This window comes from Apiospora kogelbergensis (genome assembly GCF_038363985.1).
Source record: "Apiospora kogelbergensis strain CBS 113332 chromosome Unknown utg000001l_segment0_segment0, whole genome shotgun sequence".
Lineage (NCBI taxonomy): Eukaryota > Fungi > Ascomycota > Sordariomycetes > Amphisphaeriales > Apiosporaceae > Apiospora > Apiospora kogelbergensis.
This window is the reverse complement of record NW_027117418.1, coordinates 7777534-7795963: the sequence shown is the minus strand read 5'-3', so window position 1 is coordinate 7795963 and position 18430 is coordinate 7777534. Positions and strand designations below refer to the sequence as shown.

The following is an 18430-nucleotide window of genomic DNA, read 5'->3' as shown; positions in this document are numbered from 1 at the left end:
CAGCTCATTTTGAATGTTACTCGAAGCTTCTGTCTTCACTCTTTCACACGTATGTCCCCCGCATTCACGGCACGCCATGCTGCAGCGTGCAGCGAAAAGAGCGAACCAGGAAGGATACTCTGCCCCAATGCGACATCAACGTGCCCAATGAACGTACGTCTCAGCTGTATATCGCATGCGGTTGGTAGTCGCCGCATAAGAACGTTGCATTCCAGCTACCGAGAACGGTTGATGATGCCAATCACACTGCCATGGCGTTCTGCGAGGCGTTCTGTAAGGCCGCAATACGGCATGCTCTCAGCCAGGCCGTCGCAATAAAGAGAATGTCGATATATAATCTACGTGGGATCAATGCGAGTACTCTTGAGATTTGGCAAATAACGCTTTGTCAAAGTGAGTTTCGTTTCAACAGCTTTTGACTCGACTTGTCAATATCTTCAACACAATGGATCCATTTTCGGGCGTGACGGCCCTCGTCCCCATTGCCGTGATGCTACTGAAGGCAGGCTGCGAGCTGAAAGTGTTTGTGCGAGAACTTCGCACTGCCCCCGAAGATGCTCACCATTTCATGAATGACATGATTTCTTACTCGAATCTTTTCCAAAATCTCCAGCGGACGATACAAGAATCAGGTTACAACTTAGACCCTGACGACATGATTGAAGAACAAGATTTAGTCGAGCACGTGGTCGAACAGGCTACACGTGTGATGAAGGGATTTAAAGAAGACTTTTCCCCTATTATCAAATTAGTACGCGATGAAGCTGACTTGGGAGCTGCGAGTTTGGGGACACGGTTGAAATGGTATATGAAGAAGTCAAAGGTGACAAGTTTAAGAAGAAGTATAGAAGAAGCCAAATCGAACGCGCAACTGCTCCTTAGCTTGCTCAATCACAACATAAATCGGAAGAACGGGCTCGTCTTACAAACGTTTCTGAAACCGAATCAAGTTCCCCGGCAATTGTGAGTGGGAGAGGCAGTCCCTTCAGTCGTATAATTCCTGGATGCTGACCTAGGGATAGAACCATGCCGCAAGTCTTGCCAGAGGCTCGACCGCAACCATATATCGACTTTTCGGCGACGCATATATTACCTAAATCTTCCGAAGATGGTCACGTATCCAAATCACGAGTTGAGCGTAATCGCCATGATTCCAAAAATACAAACGAAGCAACAAAGAGACCTGCACGAAATCGTTTCATGAGCTGGCTGGGTGCATCATATGAAGCCAAGGAAGAAGAGGAAAGTGCAGAATCTGGCGAGGAGGCGGAAATGCGTCATCGAGGTAACGGACGGCGAAGGGAGAGGTATGTCATTTGCACCAGGTCGTACTTTATTTCGTCGCAACTAACCAATGGAACCTTCGCCCAGCTCATCTGGCTACGATACGAATACCTCGGATCCCGCCGAGTCTGCGGATGAAGAAGACGGCACTTGGCAACGAGAAAGCCGGCCGGGGTTGACTGGCCGGCTGAAGGACGCGTTTCGGACTAGGAAGGCCCAGCGCAAGTCCCAGATCTCAAGGTCACCTTCGATATCTACAAGCTCCTTGACCTCCGACGCGTCTCGGGGTAGCAGCGCGGGGGAGACGAGATCGGTCAGATCGGTTACAAAGCTTGATCCGAGACAGCGGCCCTCGCGGCGGCGCAGGTGGCGGCCCTTCCGAATACGACGGTCTCAGTCTCCAGGGGCGAACAAGTCCGGCGGCTCGTTTGGCTCGTTTGGCTCGTTTGGCTCGTTTGGCTCGTTTGACTCGTTTGACTCAGACCTATCATGCACTGATTGAGTCTGCAGGCTAAAGATGAATGGTGATGGATGGTCGAGCGCGTTGGCACACACGCTCTGTCTAATGCAACCGCGTCGCGTTGGGCGGCATCATGCACTACCCCTTTATGCGTGGTGAAATAATGCTCAAGTTCTGGCGGTGATGAATCACTATTGGACCCGACCTACTGCCCGACTGACCGACAGCTTAGCGGACAGAGCCAATCTTGATAGCGCAGGGAGCCGGCGCTAAAACACCAAAGACCTTCGCTGATCCCTGCCACCCGCTGGCGCGCCGAGGCGAGTGCTAGTGCTGGGCTGCTCTGCAACAAGTAAATCTGTAATCTTTTTTATCCAGAAGCCAGCCCCTGGGCGGCCCATCCATTATAGAAATTTGGGGCCGCGACAGCCTATCACGTCGAGCCTTAGCTGAAATTGTTATAATATTTGTTGTTTATTATTGTTCTTAGCATCGGCTTTCCGCTCTCTCCCTCCCCATCTCACAAAAGCCACGGTACTTGCTATACCTCCTTTCTCTCGCTGAGCGCATTCTTCGTCAGACGAGCATTGAATTGCCCGTCGTCCATTCCTTCTGTTTCCATCCGGAACATTGCGTAGCTTGGCTTATACTGGACGGTGAAAAAAAGTGTCAAACATGTCGGGTAGATATTCTCTACGCGAGACCCCTCGGTACGTTACATTCTCCTGACTTCAATTGCTGTTTGGAATTTACTTTTTGCTGCGGGAAAACTCGGACATGCTTGGGGACGCACGACGAAAGCCAATTGGCGTGACAAGTGTCGCCATGGCAGTTGCGGTGCATCGGAAGCTTGAATCGCCAAACCCTTTTTTGGCCTTCGAAGGTGTGGTGATGTGGTCCCATCACGGACAGAGCATGCCAAGACGTGGGTAACCCTCGCGGTTTCGTGCAATGCTCTCGTGGTCCATGTCGCACAAACAACCCAAGACATGCAGTTGCTGACGGGAAACAACATGGACAGCAAGAAGGAGTTGTTCGACGGCATGGTGCAGACCCCTGTCCGCCGTGTCTCGCGGCGCAAGACCCAGCTCTCCGTCGAATCCGACGATGGCGACTCGAGCTCCGTCGCCGAAACCACCACATCCACCGCCGCTGCTCCCACCACCAGCAAGAGGGCTTTGCGCCGCCGTGGCACCAGCAAGTTCGCCGAGGACATTAGCGATGACGACGAGCCCGCCCCGAAAGAGGAAGAGTTCAGCCCCGTGCCCGAGGACAGACTGTCGGCCATGGTGAACGGCAACGGCAAGGAGGCTTCCCAGAACGGACACAGCAACGGCCACAGCAATGGACACACCAAAGAACACGCCAACGGAAACGCTAGCGTCAAGGTTGTCGATGGCTGGGCCGAGGGCCAGGACCCCAAGATCGACTACTCTGGGGAGAAGGAGTTCGGCGGCAGTCTCGGCACCCTGTGCCTCATGATCGGCTTCCCGGCGTTGATGTACTACATGTGGGTTGGTGCCACCTACTACGATGGCAAGCTGCCTTTGCCCACCGAGGGCCAGTCCGTCTCCGACTTCTTCAAGCATTTTGGCAATCTCGTCTACACCGGTGCCTTCCCTCACTTGCGAGCGTGGCAGATCTACTGGACATACTACGTTTTCGAAGCGGCTTGTTACCTGTTGATGCCCGGTTTCTGGGCCTATGGCAAGCCCCTTCCCTTTGAGGGCGGAAAGCAGCTCCCCTACTACTGTTCGGCCTACACTAGCTTCTACTTCACCATCCTCGTCATGGGAGGCCTGCACTTTTCTGGCTACTTCCCCATCTACACCTTCTTGGACGAGTTCGGCCCCATCATGTCGGTGGCCATCCTGTCCGGCTTCCTGTGCTCCTTCGTCGCCTACTTCTCCGCCATCTGGCGTGGCGCCACGCACCGCATGACGGGCTCTCCCATCTACGACTTCTTCATGGGCGCTGAGCTGAACCCGCGCATGTTCGGCATCCTGGACTTCAAGATGTTCTACGAGGTCCGCATTCCCTGGTTCATCCTCTTCGGCCTCAGTGTCGCCGCGGCCGGCCGCCAGTACGAGCAGTACGGCTACGTCTCGGGCGAGGTCATGTTCCTGGTCATGGCGCACTACCTCTACGCCAATGCCTGCAGCAAGGGCGAGCACTTGATCGTGACGACCTGGGACATGTACTACGAGAAATGGGGCTTCATGCTGATCTTCTGGAACATGGCCGGCGTGCCGCTGTCGTACTGCCACTGCACCCTGTACCTGGCCAACCACGCGCCGGCCGAGTACGCGTGGAACAAGTACGCGCTGGCCTTCCTGTTCGTCTCGTACCTGGGCGTCTACTACGTCTGGGACACGTGCAACGGCCAGAAGAACTCGTTCCGCATGATGGAGCGCGGCACCTTCGTCAAGCGCAGCACCTTCCCGCAGTTGCCGTGGCAGGAGATCAAGAACCCGCGCGTCATCGAGACGGACTGCGGCGACCGCCTCCTCTGCGACGGCTGGTACGGCCTTGCCCGCAAGGTCCACTACACCTGCGACGCCTACTTCGCCATCACCTGGGGCCTCATCACGGGCTTCAGCAGCCCCTTCCCCTGGTTCTACCCCGTCTTCTTCTGCGGCATGATCGCCCACCGCGCCATGCGCGACATCCAGCGCTGCCGCACCAGGTACGGCGCCGCCTGGGAGGAGTACGAGCGCCAGGTTCCGTACCTGTTCATCCCCGTAAGTTTATTATTCCCCCTTTCGAGACAACTCGATTCTATCTCTCAAAGATCAGCCAACTAACAATGTTTCCCGTAGTACGTCTTCTAAACTCCCATGGCACGCGCCATAAGCGGATGTTTGCACAGCTGTTATGATAGCTTCCGGCACATAATCATCTTTTAGGATATATAGCTGCTCATCACTGAGCAATCAACATCCATCGGCAAGCTTGCTGCGAGCTTGACTACCCAAAGGGGTGGCCCTATTTCCCCTTGAAAAATATCAGTTCTCATTCTTTGTCAATACTTCGGAAGAAAAAACGTCAGCACATATTTTGTATGCAAACCCTTATTCCCCTTATAATACTTCTCAAGGCGGTCCGGAAGGGCATGAAAAAAAGGAAAAGGGAGGAGTGGTAATGATACCAGGAGGCGGCGGAAGCTACTGGGCCGCCGCCGTGTGGCACATGGAACGGGTTGCATTTATATATTTGTGTCCTGGACAGGTGCTGAGTCGACCAATGGGTCGTCATTGATGCGGCATACGATGATCATAATAATACAACGAAATTTAAAGACAAGAAACTCATATATAATGCATTGTCCACCTCGGGAAGATCCCTACCGAGCAAGCAGAACAGCAAGTCCGATGCCCGTGAGTATTTATATTGACAGTTGGTACATGTACCAACGGTGAAGGTTGATATCTGATCTACTACTTCGGAGCATGAGGCTATCATGTTGTACAATGGCACGGAGGACTGACTGATCACTTCTCAAGAGCCATACAGGTACGAAGGCCACATCAAACTCAGATAGGAACCGGAGTTGTTGGAAGCTGACAATTTAGTACTACGTGAACGTGGTCTCACGAGGGTTGTAGAATATTCCCGAGACACGGCAAAGTTTCCGGGAAAAAGTTCAATTACCAGCCTAACGTACAAACTCTTCCCCATCCAAGCGTTCTATGATGAGAAACCGGTCCGAAGTGGTAACAATATGCAGCAACAACAGTAATACATATGAGCTTTTACTCATCATCACGGCACACCCAAACACCCTACTTCTGTCTTCCCACCGCATCGCACACAAGAAACGGCATAGCAACCGCTCTAGTAACCACGCCACCCCTTTATTCGTAATATATTCTGAAATCTGCTTCCTCGATGGTGCCGCAGTCCCAGATTTCCTTTGCTCTTTGACATTGATGTTCTTAAGGTCCGATGATAGCTTTGTGTCGGCGTAGATACAACTTGTCGGGATCAAGTGTTTCTTCCGTTCCTTTCGAAACATCGTGTGCATTTCGCAGTGCAACTTAGATTACACTCCCGATTTGTTGTGCCATCGGCGCGTTGCGCGCCTAGCAGCTGGTGTCGAGCGTGGCCTTGGAGTTCATGAGAAGGGCAACAATGAGACCGTAAAGACCCAGGACTTCGGCGAAAATGAGAATCAGGATCATGCCGACGAAGAGACGGGGCTGCTGGGCAGTTCCGCGGACACCAGCATCACCGACAATGCCAATGGCGAAACCAGCGGCCATACCGGACAGACCGACGGCGAGACCGGCACCGAGTTGGACGAAGCCAGTGTAGAGGGAAAGGCGCTGAGTGAGACCGTCGGAGATCAGGACAGAGACGACCAGACCGTAAATACCGATGATACCAGCCATAATGACGGGAACAATGTCTGGAAGGGGGCAAGTCAGCGATGATGAAACGGACCAAGATGAGTTTCGGAGAGGATGATTCGTACTCTTGACGATCAGGTCAGGTCGGAGAACACCCATGGCGGCAATACCGACACCAGACTTGGCAGTACCGTAGGCGGCACCCAGGCAGGTGAAGACGATAGCGGCTGTGCAACCCATCGCACCGAAGAACGGCTATGTAAATGTTAGCCACTGAAGATCCTTATTGATTGACGTGAGCCCCCCGCAGCTTTTTCTGATCGATGAGACGATGTCGTCGGGTGAGAGAGCTTCGATGACTCGGGGGCACCGCGAAGGGCGAGGGAGTTACTAACCGCGTAGACGGGGCTAAAGCACAGTAAATGTTAGCGAAGAAGATCCTCATGATGAATACCGTGATGGAAGAAGACATCTCCCGGCTTGATGGCGATGCTGCGAGCTCGAATGAATGGAGCTCGAAGCTCGGCAGGCCATGGAGAGAAAAAGGCGCGGATCGATTACGTACCATGCCTCAGAGAAGGTTAGCGACATCTTGACGGGAGTTGTGAGTGTGAATGAATACGGTTGAAAAGGGAGAAAATGGAAGAAGAGGAAATGGGAAAAGAGCTAAAGGACTGGCTTCGCGACAACAGGTAAACCGGGGAGGGAGTTGAAGAAAGTTGTTTGGTTGGTTGATGGTGGATTTTTGTTGTTGTAGGTAGCTTCGACGGGAAGACGAGTTGCGGCTGGTGCTTTGGAGAGCAGAGGTCAAGTGTCAGGTCTGGCAGTGCTTTTGCTTGGGCTGGCTGGGTTGGCTGGGTTGGCTCTGGCTCTGGCTCTGGCTCTGCTTCGTTTCGCTCTCTCTCCAGGGGCCGCCTTCGTCCGAGTCATTATGTCAGCCCGTGGGGGACCTCGGCCGGCCGGAGAAACGCTCTGCCGACCTGGTCGCTGGTTTTAGCGGGAGACCTCTCTGCAAGGCCCAAGCGACGTTATGCAGCCAGCTTTCAGTTCAGCACAGATGCATCTGGCATCTGCATTGGTAGTGGGCACTGGGTGCTGGGCGCTCAGCACTCTCCAGCCACCCAAAACAACAAAAACGCACAGCCACAGCCAACGAGATACGCCAGCCCCACTCTGATTGCTGGGGAATTGTTATCATTTGCCGTAAATCTTTTTTTTTCTGTCGCGAGAAGAGTTACGGATTCTACCAACGAACATCCCAAACTTCTATCCCCATCTTTCCCCGTGCAATTCCTACAGGGCGAGCAATCGCAAGGAACCCTGACGATCACATCAGTCCAGCGCTTCAGTCTATTCAACTTACCTGAAACCGTACCCGATCAACATGTCGGCCGACCAGAACACCTCCGCCGCTTGGCCTTTGGCCTCGCCCCAGCTCGCTCAGGAGCTCCTCGACCTGACCCAGCAGGCCAGCCATTACCGTCAACTCAAGAAGGGTGGTACGTATATGACAGGATCCGAGCCACCATCTCTATATTCACATGCCTACCTGCTCCCACCTCTCGAAATGTCTTTGACAGATCAACCTGCCCAAGACAATAACTAACTTGTTATCGCAGCCAACGAATGCACCAAGACTCTTAACCGCGGTATCGCTGAGATCGTGATTCTCGCCGCTGACACCAGGTTGGTAGACTCCATTGGATTCTTGGGGTTGATAACGAAGCTAACCATGTGTTAGCCCTCTGGCCATTCTCCTGCACTTGCCTCTGCTCGCTGAGGACAAGAACGTTGTCTACGTCTATGTCCCCAGCAAGATCGCCCTGGGCCGTGCCTGCGGTGTCTCCCGAGCTGTCATCGCTGCCTCGTAAGCCAACTTGCTCGAGAGAATCTAGCTTGGACAGAATACTAATGATATGTTACTAGGATCACCTCCAACGAAGCTTCCGATCTCAACAACCAGATCCGCTCCATGAAGGACAAGATCGAGCGCCTCATGATCTAAGTCGCCAACCTCTGACTGGTAATAGGCATATTGGGGTGACTTGGAGGAGCTGGCTATGCTATGCGGTCTTTGCAGTACTGGCTTGGTCATGTTTATTCGCCGGGCACCAGTCTGTACGGGACTGGTCGCACATGGTCACGTTCGTTAGACAATAGTTGATAGCTGCAATGGACTAGGAATTTGCCTGAACCCGAAGCCGTATATTTGTGACGATCGTATCCCCGCTGTGTGCGACAGGGGAACAGCAGTGTGATAGTAGTGTCTGTATGTAGGGACACAAGGCACAAGGTCGCGGTGTTACATGTGATTGGGTGTGTGTCGCAACCAGGATCCTGATTCTGTGCCAAACCCCCCACCATGTAATTAGCATGCACGCCACGGAGACGAAGTTGACGAGCTGAGCAGCTGCCCCACCATCGCTAAAGATCAATCGTTATGTCATCTGGCGCTTCGTAGCAAGAATAGCACCATCCAAGACACCGACCACACTACCCACTACCTCTTCTTCACTCCCAACCCGTCGGCTGACCTCCAATTGGTTGTCTGGGATACTATATACTACACTTCGACTACTGCAACCTCTCCTGTTGCCCTGTACCCTTTCTACGTCCATATACCACTTTTTGCAGACTGTACTTAGTATAACTTAGACTTCCTAACCCACCTATTGCAAAAACATACCATGGTCAGCCAGATGAAACACCAGTCCTCGCCCAACCGAGTCTAGAGAGCACTCCGATTCTTCAAGGATTGCTTTGAACCAGACAGACAGACGCATACATACACGACAGAGAATATGCCCGCTCCTTTGGCGCGAAAACTGTTGATTTGCGCCGCCGTCGACGGCCTGATCATCCAGCCGCTCGCGCAGCAAAGGGCCAAAGAGCGCCCTCGCCGCCCGTCAAGGTCCGCTATGGCGAGGCGACGACGCTGTCCTCTCTGCCCCGGGATCAGCTGCCTGATGTCTCGCGGCCCAACTCCTCGTTTGAGGCTTTTGGTGTTATAGGTACGTACGGGATGGCCCCCTCCTCTCTATGTATCTCTTTGCGGGGAAAGTGTGGATTTGGACACTAGTGGTTGAAGCAGCACGAAAGAAATCACTGTATGTTCCTGGCGGCGTGGATGTAGGGGGAAAGGAGAATAAGGGAGACGTCACGCGGGTGACCCTGATTTTGCTGATTACTAGAAGAAACTGACTTGGGATCCTGTTAAGGGCTCTTTACGGTCTCGCGACTCTCGTACCTCATCACCATCACCGGCCGCCAACAGGTCGCGCAGATCCGCGGGTATCCCGTCTACGTCGTCACCGATGTGGCCCTGACGCCGTGCACCTCCCAGACCGAGGCCGAGGCCGCGATCCGACACACCAGCATCCAGATCCGGCGGGCCAACCGCGCCCGCGAGGGCCGCCAAGACGGCGACGGCACGACGGACGACTCGGACACCGACGCGGCGTCCATGCTAGATGCGGGGGATGCGGATGACGTACAGAGCGACAGGGAAGACCAGGCGGGTAAAGATGGCAGCGGCAATAATGGCGGCCTTGCGGTGGCGTCCGAGGGGAACATCCACGGGCGCAAGAGCTCCGTCGCCGAGGACGTGATCAAGCGGCGCGGTACGTACGGCCGCTTCGCGCAGCGGTGGTTCAGCCACGGCGGCTGGATGCAGGAGCAGGCGCGCAGCTTGGGCGTTAGCGACGATAAGACGCTATCTTCATCATCTTCGCTTGCACCTGCAGAGGGACAGTCGCAGCAGCAGAAGCAACAACAGGACGCCACCAGCGCCGGCGAGACGGACGAGCGCTCCAAGAAGGAGGAGACGGAACAAAAGGCGGACAAGGAACTGGGCAAGGCCGTCGTGGCCGAGACGGCCGACAAGGGCGTCGCAACCGCCGTGTCCACGGCGGAGAGCCTGCTGCCCAAGCTGCTGCGCATGGCGCACATCTGGTTCGGCGAGAGCAAGAGCTTCTACTTCTCCTACGACATCGACATCACGAGGAGCCTGGAGAAAAAGGGGACACGAGTCGCCGACACGCCGCTTCACCAAACGGCCGACCCCCTATTCTTCTGGAACCGTAACCTTTTGCAACCGTTCGAGGAGGCCAACGAGAGCGCGCTGCTTCTGCCGTTGATGCAGGGGTTCGTGGGCCAGCGCCTTTCGTCATGGACCGCGACCCGCCCCAGGTCGACAGCGACACGGCCCCGAACGCGTCGGTCGAGCTGAGCGCGTGGAAGCCCCGCGAGGACTCCTCGCTGGACCCGGACAACCCGCCCGAGGACAAGGACCTGCGGTCCAGCGAGAAGAAGTTCCTGATCACCGTCATCTCGCGGCGCAGCACCGAGCGGGCGGGGCTGCGGTACCTGCGGCGCGGCATCGACGACCAAGGCAACACAGCCAACGGCGTCGAAACGGAGCAGATCCTGTCGACCGCAAACTGGGCCGACGGGAAGGTGCACAGCTTCGTCCAGATCCGCGGCAGCATCCCCTTGTTCTTCACCCAGTCCCCCTACAGCCTCAAGCCCGTGCCGGAGCTGCAGCACTCCGAGGCGACCAACTTCCGCGCCTTCAGCCGGCACTTTGACCAGCTCGGCGCCCGGTACGGCAAGATGCAGCTGGTCAACCTCGTCGAGAAGCATGGAGTCGAGTCCCTGATCGGGAACGCCTACGAGAAGAACGTTGAGATGTACAACCAAGAGAGGAAGGAAAAGGGGGAGATGGCCAGGAGCAGCAGCTGCTGGACTTCGAGTGGTTCGATTTTCACTCGGCCTGTCGCGGCATGAAGTTCGAGAATGTAAGCTTGCTGCTCGACATCCTCGGCCCGCGCCTCGAGGAATGGGGCAGCACAGTTGAGGAGGAGGGGTGCAAGGGCGACGACCACCAGATAGCCATGCTTGTCCAGAAGCAAAAGGGGGCATTGCGGACAAACTGCATGGACTGTCTGGACCGCACCAACGTCTGCCAGAGCTCGTTTGGCAAGCACATGCTCGAGCAGCAGTTCAAAGAGGAAGGGTTCGACATGGCGGCGCAGCTCGACCAGCAGACGAGCTGGTTCAACACGCTTTGGGCAGACAACGGAGACGCCATCTCGAAGCAGTACGCGTCGACGGCGGCGATGAAGGGAGACTACACGAGGACGAGGAAACGCGATTACAGGGGCATGGTCAATGATCTAGGACTATCGCTCACTCGGTTCTACAATGGGTAAGAGACATCTGCTCTGCTTTGTGAAGTGGTTGGTTGATGAGATGCTAATATTTTCTTTTCTTGTAGTATGGTCAACGACTATTTCAGCCAAGCCGCAATCGACTTCTTCCTCGGCAACGTCACGTCTCTGGTCTTTGAGGAGTTTGAAGCCACGATGATGACGAAGGACCCAGCCGTTTCCATGGCCAGGATGCGCGAACAGGCCATCGAAACGTCCCGGAAGATTGTGGTCGAAGAGGACAAGGAAGACTTCATCGGGGGCTGGACGTTGCTGAGCCCCCACCATTCGGATACCATCAAGAGCCTGCCGTTCGAAGAAGTGGTGCTGCTTTTGACGGGCACCGCGCTTTACCTGTGTCGCTTCGACTGGAAGCTCGACAAGGTCTCCTCCTTCGAGAGGGTCGACATGTCCCACGTCCTGGGCATCCAGGTCGGCGCCTACATCACCTCGACCATCTCGCCCGCGCAAGCGGACGAGTCGAAGAACATGGGGTTGGTAGTGACATACGAGCCCGGGGAGAAGGATATCCGCCGCGTCAATACGCGATCGCTTTCCAGCGTGTCCGGACCGCCGCAACAAGATGGTAGCGACGAGAACACCAGCGGCACGCCGGCTGCTACTTCCCCCACCTCGCCTTCTGGTGGAGGGGGAGGAGTCTTCGGACCGATCTTTGGCGCCGGGCGCAAGCAGCAAGAGCCAAAGCAGCCGCCCAAGAGGATCGCGCTCAAGGCCCTATACGCACAGTCCTCTTTCGCGGACGCAAGAGCCAAAACCAACATTAACAATAGCCGGGATTCCAAGGTGTTGACGGAGGCGCAGCAGGTTGATATGCTCGCGAGTGAGATTGAGAGGCTCGCCTTTGTGAACCAGCCGATCGCCAGGTTCCAGGGCGAGGCGGAGCGGAAGAGCATCGTCGAGAGGCAGGACATCATTTCGTTGGCGGAGGCGAAACGGAACACGGGGTTGTTGGAGCAGCTGGGCCATACGATCAAGAAGCTGGTCTGGGCGTGATGATCCCTTCTCGATTGCTGGGTTCAAAGAACGGACGAACGCAGAGAGGGAGCGTGTCTTCGTTGGGTAGACGTGGCATGGCATAGCATAGCATACTTAGGGAGGCGTACATATACTAGAGGCAAGGAGCATAGATACGCTTGGGACCTGGGCTCAGCCGGTGGTGGTGTCGTTTTCCTCTTTCGAAGTAGAAGTAGTCGTCGTAGTAGTAGTAATAACGGCCTTGTACAGATGCATTTGATACCGCATGTTCTCCAACTGGAACGGGTACCGCAACTCAGCGGCCATGCGAAACCAAATCGAATCATGTGACTCCAGTTTCTCCCAGCGACAACGAGGGGATGTGGAAGTAGTTGCTGGCTGCTTCTTGTCGACTGTAAGCAGCGTGTGGTCCATCAGCCACTGCATAGGATACTTCTTCTTCTGGGCGTCGTCCCCTTTACCCACGGCGGCCTCGGAATAGCTCCCCGGGCTATCAACAACGAGCAGCAGCGAGCCCTCGGGCACGCAGGCCGTGAGCATTCGTAAGAACGCCGTGGTGCGGGCGATACCGCCGCCCGTGTAGAGCTCGTTGAGCGTGAACAGGAGTGTCACGAGCACGGGTCCGGGCTTCTCCTGGTCTTTGCCGCGCACAGCCTCGGTAAGCTGCTCCGGCGTCATGCTCAGGGCGTCCTGCTGCGTAAAGTTGCAAGAGAGCCGGGTGGCTGGTTCGACCAGAGCCCGATTCGCCTGGTGGGCTTGGGGGCTAGCGTGGCTGGACAGACGCGGCGGCGTGGTCAGGCTCTTTTGCAGCTTCGTCACCACTTGACCCCAGGGACCCGTGTCCACGAGATGGAGGTCACCGACTAATGGTTCCGTAGATTCGTCTGCGTTATCGCTACCGTCGGTGTGTCTCAACAACGATGCAAAGGCAACAATTTCAGCCGCGCCGCCACCGATGGACAGCATCCGTAGGGGCTGGCGACTAGCCTCCTTAGTAAGAGCAGCATCGGCATCGGCATCACCGTCGGCCCTGGCGGCGCGCAGTCGCCGACGACGATCGCCATCAACCACGAGGTCCTCGAGCTGGTCCCGGATGCCGCCTAAGACCTTGGCGTAGCACAGGGCTCGCGTGGGGCTCCATCGTGCGGCGTAAACCTCAAGGTACTGCTCGCTGCCAAAGGCCTTTTCGAAGTCGCGGTTGTAAAGCGCCGACTTGACCTCCTGGAGCACCGACGTGAAGTTGTCGAGGCCCAGCACGTCGGCGAAGGTGTCGCTGAAGATATCAAGTAGGGCTTGCTCCTGCTTCAGTTCGGCAGGCGACAGCTTGGAGGGTTTGGCGGGCGCGGCTCCGGGAGCCTCTGAGCCCGAGTTTTCCTCTTCCTCTCTTTTGTTGCTAGATTTCTTGGGCTTGTTCTGTGGTTTCTTCGACTTGGGCGGGGCCTTTTTGGCCGCCGGCGCCCTATCCGGTAACTTGTTGTGTTCTCTCGCCATTGTGAAACTGAGAGATCAAGAAGGGAAGCAGAGAAAACGACTTGGCAACAGATAGGACAAACTCATGTACATGAGTTCGTTTTTACAATTTGAAGAAGTTTTGAACTCGACTGGGAGATAGAATTTCACCAACCTCGACACAGGATTAGTGGCGGTGGGGCCCGGCAAAAATGAACCATACGTCAAAAAATGGGATTCGAAGAAAAGACGAATTAATGTGATTTTGTGATGGATAACGAGTTATATTGTATTGAACTGCTGGTAACTGTTACTAGACAGTCTTGCCTAGCGATAGTATGTAACCTCTACTGATTCCTGTATTCTCGTAGAAATTCAAAACGATTTCTCAAATGCAGGCGCCCAGCAACGGGTCTAAATAATCAATCTTCGCCATGAACCAGGACACTCGCACCATAGAGTAAAGGTTGCGAGTGCCATTTTACGCCGAAGCGTGGTTTGGCGTGTTCAAAGAACTTCAGAAACACACATGATAATCATCGTCACAAACATCCAAGTCAGTGGAAGCCCAAAAGGGTAGCAGGAACTGCTTGTCAGTATTCAGGGACAAATGTCCCCTTTGATACTACCTGAAGATCTACTGACCTCGTCCAATAATGGATCGAGCTATATGCAACAGGAATATGCATCTGTTGTTTGAATGGCCCTGAAGCCGGCCAACTCGGTTTGGAAAGCGAGCACCAACGGCCAGCACACATGGTGCCGTTTCGGCCACCTTCGAAGAGTCCGAACCCATTGGCAGCGCTCTCAGCACTGACCCAAAGGTTGCAGATACACGGAGCAATAAGTAACCCAGCAGTGTTATCTGTTACCAGGGTCAGCGGAGGCTCGCTTGGTTGGCTCCTGGAAATCGAGAAAGGATGACGGTCTTTCAGAGATAGTTGAGAAGATTATTTGATATGCGGGTGTTATCGGCATCTGTACTCGAGACACTAGCATGAAAGCTAGTATCCGAGAGCACTAGGCTGGCCCCCGCGTATCTCATCATGCAAGTCGGATCAAGGTATACGAGGAAACATACCTTTCAGCAGTCTCAACCCTCGTGGGTAGCATTCGCTTGCGCTGGACGATGTGTCCGACGCGGTGGTTTGTTGTTTTGAGTGTTGGGTTGGGGTAGAAGATCCAGAGTACTTCAGGTATCTGGCTGGACCTTGCGTCTCTTTTCGCGCATGGCTCTCAACTTGTTCTTGTCTTCTTCGAAACCCTTCAAGAAGGCAGCCTGCTCAGCCTTCTTCTTCTCCCGCAGCTGCCAGCGGTAGAAGTTTTGGGTCTCGTCCTTCCTCTTCTCCTGCCTCTCCAGCATCTTCTTCTTGGCCTCCTCAGCCTCGTCCATCCGGGCAGGAGCCACGCGACCACCGCGGGTGACTGTGACAAAGCCATCCTCGTCGGGTTCGTTGCGCAACTCGCGGGCGAGGCGTTCGGCTTCGGCCTCCTTCCTGTTGTAGACAGTGAAGAAGGCATCCACGACAGCTTGCATGGCAGCGTTGCCTGGGTACACAAGCTTGTTGTGAGCTTTGAGCCAGGTGGAGCCAAGCGCGGGTGCTTTGTCGCCAACGCCTTCACCCCAAACAGGGTATTGCTTCGACTTGTGCAGCTTCTTGACTGCCTTCAACACGATTTCAACACTGCGTTCGTCTGCGAGCAGGACGACGGCAGAGCCGCCGCTTCTGTGCAGTGGGCGTGTCCATGTCGATGGCATCTCAGCGGCGACCTCATCCTTGATCCGCTGGGCTTCTTCTTCCTCTTCGCGTTTCCTCTTCTTCTGATGCGAAGCCAATCGCAGAGCCTGAGCTGGCTCGATAGAAGACTTGGCAGCCTTTGCTTCGGACTCGAAGGTAACAGACTCAAACTTTCCAGCGCCTACCAGACTAGTGAAGAGGGAGCGGAGGTGTGGCTCGGAGCTGTCCACGGGTACATTTACAAGGAAAAGACTTCGCTTGTCGTCCCTGGTGAGAACCTTTGCATTTCGGCGCAGGTAAATGTGATGTGTCGTGGGAACGGGGAACGAGGGTAGTGGAGGGATCGAGATGGGAAGAGTCAGGAACTCATCCCGGGAGGACGCAGGCTGTTCAGCCATGATTGATCAGGGGCTCAACGATCACAACAGCAGAGGCATGTTGTGTGTGTCGTGAGAGACGATTGGAACGGGAAGTTGCAGTGATGAAAGGATTGCAGGAGAAGAAAATAAGAGGTCAGGATATGGGCCAAAGTTTTTTCTGAAGCGTCGAGTGGGGCACCAGATAAGATAGGTAGGGAGGGACCCGTGCTGCGTGCTTCTCTAGGTCGCAGCCGTACATAACTTTGTGCACTAATCCGTCTTGTATCAAGTCAAGCTTTGGCTACCAAGTGAGTACTTATACGCATCCGGCAAATGCCATGCAATGATCGAGTACGTAATCAGTATGTTTCCATCCCATGTCGTCGAAACGCAAAAGATATCAGACATCTGCGAGACCTCGCGATGTTGGTGCAGAGTCGTCCGTACTGTCGTCGCGCTTGCCATCCCAAACACGCGACCAGAAATCTGTGCAGTGGGATCCTGGTTCGACGATTCCCACCACCACTATTGAGTACCTGCCAAGGCTATACCTAGCAGTTTAGCTGTAAGATGGTCAGAACTAACTCCACCGATACCACCATGTCCAAGAAACTGAAGACCCCGATTCCGCACGAGAGAAAAACGTACGCACGCCGTGAATGGCTGTCCACAAATCGGGCGGGCCCCGCGGGACCGTTGGTTCTTATACAAGTATCGACCATGTGCTTAAGTCGAAATATGGTTGGTTTGATACCTTGCTCCGGTGACTCTAACATTATCTTCGCATCATCTATTTCGTTTATATCGACTACCCCAAACAGGGGATTTTTGGCCGTTTGTGTATGTGTGAACGATAGAGGTTGTAAAATCTTAATTCCTCTCATCGTTCCCTCTGATGGCTACTGCTTCATAAACATAAAGAATACGGGGTTTTCCAGAACAATAGCACAATGCGTGCCTTCGCCACTATCTGGCAGTTTCTGTCCGGCGCGCCCCCGGCGGGCGGCGTCAGCGCCTCAAGCAAGCCGCCGTTCCTGCTGAAGCAGCGCTCCTCGTCTTTCACCATCATCTTGACCGTGTGCCTGGCCATCTTCACCGACATCTTCTTCTACGCACTCATCGTGCCCGTCGTCCCCTTTTCCTTGACCGTCCAGGTCGGCTTGGGGGAGGACCAGGTCCAGCAGTGGACGGCGATTCTACTGGCCTGCTACAGCGGCGCGTTGTTCGTGGCTAGCCCCTTAGCTGGCTTATACGCCGACCACACCTCGTCGCGGCGGTGGCCCTTGCTTCTCGGTCTAATCGCTCTGGCCGCATCGACGCTGTTGCTCTGCTTTAGCCATTCTATCGGGCTCCTCGTGCTGGGCCGCTTGCTGCAGGGTGTCGCCGCCGCCATCGTCTGGAGCGTCGGCTGTGCTCTTCTCGTGGATACCTTGGACACTGCCGTAGGTGTCGCCATGGGCTACGTCGGCATCGCCATGTCCATAGGCTTGATCGTAGCACCGGTCGTGGGAGGTGCTGTTTACAACGCCGCCGGCTATTATGCCGTGTACTATATTGCTTTCGGCATTGTAGCCCTAGATATCCTCATGAGACTCTTCATGATCGAGAAAAAAGTTGCCCGGCAGTGGATAACGGATGAGAAACCAGCAACAGGGACTGAGAGCAACGGAGACATAGAGAAGCAATCGAAGGTAGTTGGTAATGCTAGTGCCGAGCCTCCCATGACTCAAGTGGGAGGAGCCAACACGGGAGCAGAGACAACGGAGTCGCGAGCAGGCCAGGAAGGCAGCCTGCGAAACGAGACAGAGACAGGAGGAGTGGGGCCGACATCCCAAAGCCAACCCGCTGAAGGAGTACCCCAATACAAGCATTCTAAGCTACGGTCAATCCTGGTCCTCGTCAAATCACCACGGCTGCTCGCGGCTCTTTACGGTCTCTTTTCCCAGGCCGGTATCATGATGGGCTTCGACGCTGTCCTAGCCCTCTTCGTAAAAGAGACCTTCGGCTGGAACTCGACCGCCGCCGGCCTCATGTTCCTCGCCATCTTCCTGCCAGGCTTCATCGCCCCCGGCGTTGGCTGGCTTGCCGACCGCTACGGCGCCAAGTGGCCATCCTTCGGGGGCTTCGTCGCCTGCGTGCCGCTGCTGATCTGCCTCCGCTTCGTGACCGAGAATACCATCGCGCACAAGGTCATGTTGTGCGTGCTCCTGGCCGTCCTAGGCAGCGCGCTCGTCTTTTCCAACACGCCGCTCATGGCCGAGATCACCTACGTCATCGATGAGAAGGAGGCCGAGTTTCCGGGCATCTTCGGTGAGAAGGGCGTCTACGGGATCGGCTACGGGCTGTTCACCATGGCCTTTGCGTTGGGTGGTACTATCGGGCCCTTGTTCGCGGGTTACGTAAACGGGGGCCCCGGCTGGGGCACCATGACCTGGGCGGTTGCGGTGTGGGCTGCGTCGGGGGCTGTGGTCGTGTTCTTCTGGCTTGGTCGTAAGCCAATAAAGCCGGGAACAGATTCAACCTCTACTACAGAAACTGCGCAAGAGGGTTCGAGGGCATTGGCGTAGAACAAGATTATTATATTGAT

At 55.1% G+C, this 18430-nt stretch overlaps 8 protein-coding genes across 8 annotated transcripts; 5 read left to right on the top strand and 3 right to left on the bottom strand.

The window, feature by feature from the left end:
- Positions 1–445: 445 nt before the first annotated feature.
- Positions 446–1422, top strand: PG998_002512 (uncharacterized protein; the record flags this gene model as incomplete). Its single annotated transcript, XM_066869330.1, has 2 exons — positions 446–963; positions 1023–1422. 2 exons carry the CDS (start codon positions 446–448, stop codon positions 1420–1422), a joined length of 918 nt encoding a protein of 305 aa, XP_066737745.1.
- Positions 1423–2757: 1335 nt separating this feature from the next.
- Positions 2758–4575, top strand: PG998_002511 (uncharacterized protein; the record flags this gene model as incomplete). Its single annotated transcript, XM_066869329.1, has 2 exons — positions 2758–4485; positions 4564–4575. 2 exons carry the CDS (start codon positions 2758–2760, stop codon positions 4573–4575), a joined length of 1740 nt encoding a protein of 579 aa, XP_066737744.1.
- A 1251-nt stretch (positions 4576–5826) lies between these two features.
- On the bottom strand, positions 5827–6684 carry PG998_002510 (V-type proton ATPase proteolipid subunit; the record flags this gene model as incomplete). Its single annotated transcript, XM_066869328.1, has 4 exons — positions 5827–6152; positions 6219–6348; positions 6489–6501; positions 6659–6684. 4 exons carry the CDS (start codon positions 6682–6684, stop codon positions 5827–5829), a joined length of 495 nt encoding a protein of 164 aa, XP_066737743.1.
- Positions 6685–7477: 793 nt separating this feature from the next.
- On the top strand, positions 7478–8098 carry PG998_002509 (small nucleolar ribonucleoprotein; the record flags this gene model as incomplete). The annotated part of the gene is made up of 4 exons (XM_066869327.1): positions 7478–7592; positions 7713–7779; positions 7835–7960; positions 8020–8098. 4 exons carry the CDS (start codon positions 7478–7480, stop codon positions 8096–8098), a joined length of 387 nt encoding a protein of 128 aa, XP_066737742.1.
- Positions 8099–8890: 792 nt separating this feature from the next.
- PG998_002508 (uncharacterized protein) lies at positions 8891–12314 on the top strand (the record flags this gene model as incomplete). Its single annotated transcript, XM_066869326.1, is given in 5 exon segments — positions 8891–9104; positions 9312–10172; positions 10196–10781; positions 10793–11299; positions 11369–12314. Coding segments are annotated over 5 exon segments (3114 nt in total), but the record flags the coding sequence as incomplete, so codon positions are not given.
- Positions 12315–12467: 153 nt separating this feature from the next.
- Positions 12468–13787, bottom strand: PG998_002507 (uncharacterized protein; the record flags this gene model as incomplete). Its single annotated transcript, XM_066869325.1, has 1 exon — positions 12468–13787. One exon carries the CDS (start codon positions 13785–13787, stop codon positions 12468–12470), a length of 1320 nt encoding a protein of 439 aa, XP_066737740.1.
- Positions 13788–14937: 1150 nt separating this feature from the next.
- On the bottom strand, positions 14938–15882 carry PG998_002506 (uncharacterized protein; the record flags this gene model as incomplete). Its single annotated transcript, XM_066869324.1, has 1 exon — positions 14938–15882. The coding sequence occupies one exon, from the start codon at positions 15880–15882 to the stop codon at positions 14938–14940; it is 945 nt and encodes a 314-aa protein (XP_066737739.1).
- Positions 15883–16793: 911 nt separating this feature from the next.
- PG998_002505 (uncharacterized protein) lies at positions 16794–18410 on the top strand (the record flags this gene model as incomplete). Its single annotated transcript, XM_066869323.1, has 1 exon — positions 16794–18410. The coding sequence occupies one exon, from the start codon at positions 16794–16796 to the stop codon at positions 18408–18410; it is 1617 nt and encodes a 538-aa protein (XP_066737738.1).
- Positions 18411–18430: the final 20 nt, after the last annotated feature.